This window comes from Genypterus blacodes, unplaced genomic scaffold, assembly GCF_046128005.1.
Source record: "Genypterus blacodes isolate CSIRO-AG114 ecotype Tasmania unplaced genomic scaffold, CSIRO-AGI_Gbla_v1 ptg000005l_1, whole genome shotgun sequence".
NCBI classification, from domain to species: domain Eukaryota; kingdom Metazoa; phylum Chordata; class Actinopteri; order Ophidiiformes; family Ophidiidae; genus Genypterus; species Genypterus blacodes.
The window spans coordinates 3,610,001-3,617,500 of NW_027466819.1; the positions used below are offsets into that span (position 1 = coordinate 3,610,001).

Below are 7,500 nucleotides of genomic sequence, written 5' to 3' on the forward strand. Positions count from 1 at the left end.
ACCAAGCTGGACCAAAGCTCTCCATTGCTATAATTGGCTGCCAAACTTGAGTGGGCGTGGCTGATTCCTCATGAATGATCAGTCATCACTGTAACCAAACACAATAGGCCAGTGTCTGACCAAAGGTCTACTCAATACCCTGGTAAGTAATAATTGGAGGACAACTCAGCCTTGGCGGAGGTATCGTGCCCTCTGAGTGAATGGATTTCTCCAGTTAAACTCTATATCACTCTCAAACTGGCCCCGTGTTCCCAGTCGGCCTTTGCTTGATCTTAACGTGTTGACGAGTCTCCCACTTCAAAGGCCACGGAAAAAACATGGAGTTGTGAGTAATAACGTTACTGCACACCAGCCTATTAGTCTATGGAAGCAAACGTACAGGGAATCTGTAATTGATCACGGAAATTAGATGAAACAAGTTCACGCAGGATCCAAATCCACTGCAGTGCCCCGGGCTGTAAACACACTCCGAGCCTTCGCCACAGAAGCCATTAGCGGTTTGTGTTTCTTCATTAGGAGAGCGGGGATGTTCTTGAAACATATGGATCTGTGTGTGTGTGTGTGTGTGTGTGTGTGTGTGTGTGTGTGCAGTGACTGAGCATTAAAAGCCCTCTTGCGTTCCAGCAGGCGTACAAATGGCCGAGCTTGATGAGCTGCTCGGCCTTTCACGTCTGGTTCTTACGCTTAACATGCATCCAAACACGGCTCTCTGGCAAGACAACAGACCAGCGGACGCCAGCAGCAGATGGGGTGGCGGAACCAAATGTTACCGGGAAAATATGGCGGTGGCGCGTAAAAGCACAACAGGAGAGAGAGAGAGAGAGAGAGAGAGAGAGAGAGAGAGAGAGAGAGAGAGAGAGAGAGCGCCTGGCGGGACAAGCCATGACGTGTTGATGTGACGGAGCAGCTGAGAGGAGACGACAGAAAACTAACAGATACTCCACTTCCTCTTTACGTCCTCCTCGTCTCCTCCTTCCTATCTACTGTCCTTCTTATTGGTCATTTGTCCTGAAACCAAGGAGCTCCAGGTCTGCTCAGCTCTATATCTCTATCTTCTGGGATCCATGAGGACGTTTCTTCATCACTCCCCTCTGCTTGATGCTGCAGCACCACCGATCCTCCTTTAGGTCCCGCAAAGTGAATTACGACCTCAACCGCCACGGCTCAGACACCGGCTTCCCTTTAACAGCTGCGCAGCGTGTCGGGCCAGCTTGGATGTACAGCTGTGTGTGTGTGTGTGTGTGGGCGGGAAGCAGAGTGTAAACACAACAGTGGTCTGAATAATGTAAAGCCATAAGTGGGTGACAGAGAGAGAGAGAGAGAGAGAGAGAGAGAGAGAGAGAGAGAGAGAAGCAATGACATGTAAATAGTCTGTACTTAACTGTAAAATATTGTTTTTGAACTTTCATGGCAACACAGCTCATTAAATCTGAACTGATGAAGAAATGGAAGGCAGGAGACAGAAGGAGACAGAGACCGAAGAGAGGAAAGGAGACGGAGCGAAGAATCAGAACGCAGTTATAGAAGGATTAGAGACCAGGGACCAATTTAAGTCAGAGAACAAGGAGGGGAGGAGGGGAGGAAAGCAGTCTAGACTAAATAGAAAGATACAAACAGAATGAAGGAAATAATTGATTCAGAAGATTCAGAGAAAGACAGACGGACAGACAGAAAGCAAGAAAGAAAGGAGCAGCCTGGATGAGTTCCTCCTCCGGTTTCTCCTCCCTGATTCTGATCTTCTCATTAGCATGATTCACTGAAGAGAGATTCAGGCCCTACAGAGAGACGGAGGAGCAGAGAGACTTCCTCTACCACCCAACAAAGCATGTCATGGAAGGCAACAGGCTGTTTGCTTATTGGGTCATTCTCGTTCATGAAGACAGTTGGTAAATTCTATAACAGATATTTGTCTCCCTCTAGTGTTCAAATATGGAGATTGCATTTTTTTTCCAGAGCAGTCACATTGCTTTTAGTGCTTTTGATCGAGAAAAAAAATCCCCTTTATGGATGAAATCCTAAAATAATAATGCAGGTTGTGTAAATCAAAGTAGAAATGAGCGTCTCAGTTCCTCTTCCTCCCTCTCAGACCCCCACCAGAGAGGTGTTTTCTCCCTTCTGATTGGTCAGGACGGCGTGATTGTTCTGTTGTGTGTCTGACGTGTGATTCAACCCAATGTGCTGCATGTTGATGTCAACAGCTTACAGACGTTAAGGGCCCACATCAAGAACAAAAGCTTTCAGGTTAGTTCAGATTCAGAACTAAGAGTGTTTCTACTGACAGAGTCCAACACACACTCACTGCTATTACACAAGAAGAGAAGAGGACACAAGGACACGTTGTCTTTAACAGAGCATCACATCCACATTTTATTATTTCACATCATTTCAATGAGTTCAAGATGGTAAAGTCATCACATTGGGAAGTTTTTCTTAGGAAGGCCCGTTTATCAATCAACATGAGATTCATTGATGGCAAAAGCTACAAATGATTCTGAACCTGAGGCTTTGAGCTTTCAAACCCTCTGTGATAAGTGTTCAGTCACTACAACTGCAGGGAGAGTATTGACTGTCACTGTCACACGGTGGTTCAGTTCTCTCACCATGCTTCTGAATAATCCAAACTACATTCTTTACTGGAATAATGATCCAGATATCAGTGTCTCACACTTGTGTTCTGTGTTTCCATCACATCATCAATCACAGGAAGCAAAATCACATTCAGCTATCAAAAGTCAGGCTTTCTAATGTTGGCAAAGCAAATCATCATACTCATAATCATACATCATCATGTCATGTTCTCATTGCTATAAAATGCATATTCTACTATCACCTAGCAACCACTTCCTGTAGCAAATCAATGACAAAGAAAAAACCATCGACAGAAACCAAAACACTCAGAAACACTAAAGTGGCAACAAATCAGGCATTTAAGACTGAAATCTGCTCCATTGTGCTTTTGCATATTTAGGCTACTTAAGTTTACACAAGGTGGCGTTGTCTCCTATAGAATAAAAAAGCAAAATTCCAGCATAGAGGGGCTGAGTGAATGTGGTCTGGACTCTGTGGAGGAGAGTCATGGTGTCAGAGACGCTGTAGAAGGACAGAAGACCTGCAGGCTGATCCAGGTACACTCCTACTCTGGAGGAGGGAGGGACTGAGAGAGGAGTGCTGATACTGTTATGTAGGAAATAACAACTGTTGTCGTAATGAGATAATGACCAAGACTTTTCATCGTTTCCAAATAGACTTTCCTTCCCTCCTCTTTTAATATCCTTGTATGTCACTGCTACTCCACCTCCATCTCCGCTCCACTCCACCTCCCAGTAACAACGTCCAGTCAGACTCTCTGTACTCAGGACCTGAGGCCAGTCAGTGAATCTGTCTGGATGAGCAGAATATGACTGAGGTTTCTTCATATATGTTACTTTTCTGTTCCCCTCAGATAATAACAGATCTGTGCTCACTGTGTTTGGATCCATTGTGATTTCCTGTGAATATCTTAAGAATCCAGCTCTGGTCTTGGGCTCTGCTGGTGACAGTGAAACATCCAGATCAGTCAGTGTCAATGAGATCTTGGTCCATCCCTCACTCAGCATGTTCTGTAGTTGATCTCTGACCTTTGACACAGCCGCCGTCACCTCCTCAAAGTGCCTCAGAGGACGGATATTGATGCTGGCTGAGTGTGTAGATTCACTGAGATGTGGCAGTGAGGGGTAATTGTGTAGAAACTGGATGTGATCCTCTGTGTGTGACAGCTGCTGCAGCTCAGCGTCTTTCCTCCTCAGCTCAGTGATCTCCTGCTCCAGCTTCTCCTGAAGCTCTTCAGCTCCACTCACTTCAGTTTTCTGCTGGGATCTGATCTGCTGCTTCACATCAGAGCTTCTTTTCTCCATGAGACGGATCAGCTGGCTGAAGATCTCCTCACTGTCCCTCACTGCTTTATCAGCAGACTGATTGATGTCCTTCACCTCCTGCTGCAGCACCTTCACGTCTTTCTGTCTGTCCTGGATTCTCTGCTGGACTTGTTGTCGACTCTCCCCGAGCTCTCTCTGCCTCTCCTTCCTCTCTGCTGCAGCTGAGACTGTGTGGTGACCTTTATGTTCATCCATAGAGCAGAGATAACAGATACACTGCTGATCAGTGCGGCAGAAGATCTTCATCACCTCATCGTGAAGAGGGCAGATGTTCTCCTGAAGCTTGTTGTAGGGGTCCACCAGCTTGTGTTTCTTTAATGGAGCTACATCATAGTGAGGCTGGAGGTGTTGCTCACAGTAAGAGGCCACACACTGCAGACAGGACTTGATGGCTTTCAGTTTTCTCCCAGTGCAGAAATCACAACCAACATCTGCAGGTCCAGCATAGCAGTGATCAGCAGGAGCAGCTTGGAGTTCTGTCTTCTTCAGCTGCTCCACTAAATCTGCTAACATGGTGTTTCTCACCAGGACAGGCCTCGGTGTGAAGGTCTGCCTGCACTGAGGGCAGCTGGGGATTTTCTCCTCCTTCTCCTCTTCATCCCAGTAGTTGTTAATACATCTCCTGCAGTAGCTGTGTCCACAGGGAATAGTCACCGGCTCCTTCAGCAGATCCAGACAGATCGAACAGCAGAAGGTTTCTTGATCCATCTGAATTCCTTGCTGCGCCATTTCACCTCTCAGTTCAGGGAGCAGCTGAGTTTCACTTCCGCACAAAAGAAACCTTCAGCACTTGTTGGCTCCACCCTCTCTTAAAGTGACAAACCTTTGAGGGGAAGAAGGAAGTCAGAGAACAGGGAGGAGCTGCTGTGTTCAGGGAGGAGGAGTTTGACCAACATGCAAAACACAGCAGAGCAGAGCAGAGCAGAGCAGAGCGGAGCCAGTGGATCCAGAGCAAACTGCTCCTCTCTATTATCTATCACAGGATAATAAATTAAAATAAATAAATAAAATAAACTCTTATATTTCCCCCCTGGATCCAGACCAGCACCAAACTCTAAAAGCTTCTTCTTCTGTGCTCCACCCTTCTACAGAGCTTCATCTCAGTCCATTCAACATTTTGAGTCAAGCTGTCGTCAAACCGACACACACACACACACGCACACACAGGAGAGAAGGAGTGTGGAGATACTGTGTGTGTTTAGTAAACTGCAGGGACGATCTCTGTGATGCATTATGGGAGAGGAACAAGTCAGAGTGGCGTGTGAACCCACGTGTGTGTGTGTGCAGCTACATGTATGTACAGTATGTGTGTGTGTGTCGTTTATACTGAACACACTATATGATCTGAAATTGTGAACTTGTGTGTTTCTGTGTGGAGCTGAAGCAGTGATTGACAGGCAACCGGGTCATGAGAGCAGTGTGTGTGTGTGTGTGTGTGTGTGTGTGTGTGTGTGTGTGTGTGTGTGTGTGTGTGTGCGTGTGTGTGTGTGTGTGTACCTCTGTTAGACAGTTTCTCCAGCAGCATCCTGAAGCGTTGCACCACAGATGGGGAAACATCGTAGGTGTAAACTTCCTTCACTGGAACAGAGTGACACCTCCCAAACATACCATCTGTCAATAAAACACACACACACACACATTTAAAGGACCCATATTTGACTCTGTTAGTTTAGTTCTCAAGAACACACAGGCAGAGTTTAGCTTGGGGCCCCAGGGAGCTCAGGTCTGGCTCTGCTGGTTTACTTTCTCTGCTATCAGCTGCTTGTTTACATTTACTCTCCATTCCTGGTGTTTGCTTTGGAGTTTTGCTTTTGGTGTGTGTGTGTGTGTGTGTGTGTGTGTGTGTGTGTGTGTGTGTGTGTGTGTGTGTGTGTGTGTGTGTGTGTGTGTGTGTGTGTGTGTGTGTGTGTGTGTGTGTACGTCCTCTGGGCTATATATAGCTGCCACAGTAAGCTCCATTTAACAGGCGGCTCCGGGTGGCTCCGGGTGTTGTGATCACAACATGAATAGCCACTTACACTGAAGGTGAGTGAGGAAGAGCGAAGCCTCAGAGAAAATAGAGACAGATTGGTTGCAAATTATGGGTTGCAAAAGATGATGATGATGATGATGATGATGATGATGATGGGGATGAGGTGAGCATGAATCTACAAGAACTGCATGTTAAACACTTGCTTGTTAATCTGTGCGCTGCTTTTCCTGGATGATGAGAAGCTGAAATGAAGGCTTGTTGACTTTGACTTCACTGAATATGTTGGGTTGAGTCTGCTCCTCTCAAGAAAGGTTAGAAATAAAAAAAATATAACTGCACATCTCGTGTTTGTAAAAGCCCGTCTGGGTGTTCGCACCAAGCTGTGTGAGCAGATGATGCAGAAATGTAACGTTTTGGCAGAAGGACAAGCACTCATTGTCATCGGGCTTTACTGAGCGTATGAATTCAGATTTTCTGGCTCTGCTAACTGGCAGATATTGGTTTTCTTGGTTGTAACAGAGACGTTTATAATAAGCCTGTTGGAAGTTATACTGGCTTTAAACTGAAACACACCCAGATTAGCAAACCACCTTTTCTCCTTCCTCTAGTTTGGATCTGGTGCAGCACATCTGCACCTCAGAGAAGGAACATCTTGAATCATCCTTCATAATTACATACTGGCAGCAGATCCAGGCCTCGTCCATCCGTCCCTGTTTGTGCTTCAGAGCCAGATCTGCTCCTGGTGATTTATGTGTCGGGATGGAGCGGGATGAGGATTTACGGGGGGCCATCCTGAGCGGCCCGGGGTGTCTGATGGAGGGGATGAGCCGGCAGCAGTGCTGACCAGATGTTTCTGTGGACAGCAGAGGTCCGACTAGAGCCGTCTTTGTTCGTCTCCCAGAATTTATTGGGTCTTTCTGCGTCCTTATCTGCTCCTACGATGTCTCAATCGTCCCAACATGTAGTACGTCTGGACCAAGCTGGACCAAAGCTCTCCATTGCTATAATTGGCTGCCAAACTTGAGTGGGCGTGGCTGATTCCTCATGAATGATCAGTCATCACTGTAACCAAACACAATAGGCCAGTGTCTGACCAAAGGTCTACTCAATACCCTGGTAAGTAATAATTGGAGGACAACTCAGCCTTGGCGGAGGTATCGTGCCCTCTGAGTGAATGGATTTCTCCAGTTAAACTCTACATCACTCTCAAACTGGCCCCGTGTTCCCAGTCGGCCTTTGCTTGATCTTAACGTGTTGACGAGTCTCCCACTTCAAAGGCCACGGTAAAAACATGGAGTTGTGAGTAATAACGTTACTGCACACCAGCCTATTAGTCTATGGAAGCAAACGTACAGGGAATCTGTAATTGATCACGGAAATTAGATGAAACAAGTTCACGCAGGATCCAAATCCACTGCAGTGCCCCGGGCTGTAAACACACTCCGAGCCTTCGCCACAGAAGCCATTAGCGGTTTGTGTTTCTTCATTAGGAGAGCGGGGATGTTCTTGAAACATATGGATCTGTGTGTGTGTGTGTGTGTGTGTGTGTGTGTGTGTGTGTGTGTGTGTGTGTGTGTGTGTGTGTGTGTGCAGTGACTGAGCATAGAAAGCCCT

The 7,500-nt window shown here is 46.5% G+C and overlaps 2 protein-coding genes across 2 annotated transcripts in view; both read right to left on the bottom strand.

Moving 5' to 3' along the window:
* The window catches only part of slco5a1b (solute carrier organic anion transporter family member 5A1b), a 28,249-nt gene that overhangs the window by 4,459 nt on the left and 16,290 nt on the right, over positions 1 to 7,500 (bottom strand). The window contains exon 3 of the mRNA XM_076147178.1: positions 5,412 to 5,525. Coding sequence (XP_076003293.1) covers positions 5,412 to 5,525 — 114 coding nt within the window. The remainder of the gene's footprint in view (positions 1 to 5,411; positions 5,526 to 7,500) is intronic.
* LOC142999534 (tripartite motif-containing protein 16-like) lies at positions 2,442 to 4,687 on the bottom strand. The gene has a single exon (XM_076149140.1). The coding sequence runs from the start codon at positions 4,641 to 4,643 to the stop codon at positions 2,970 to 2,972; it is 1,674 nt and encodes a 557-aa protein (XP_076005255.1). The 5' UTR covers positions 4,644 to 4,687; the 3' UTR covers positions 2,442 to 2,969.

Bases quoted from the DNA above. Each gene is read 5' to 3' on its own strand.
- LOC142999534 (XM_076149140.1), bottom strand. From the start codon at position 4,643: ATGGCGCAGCAAGGAATTCAGATGGATCAAGAAACCTTCTGCTGTTCG.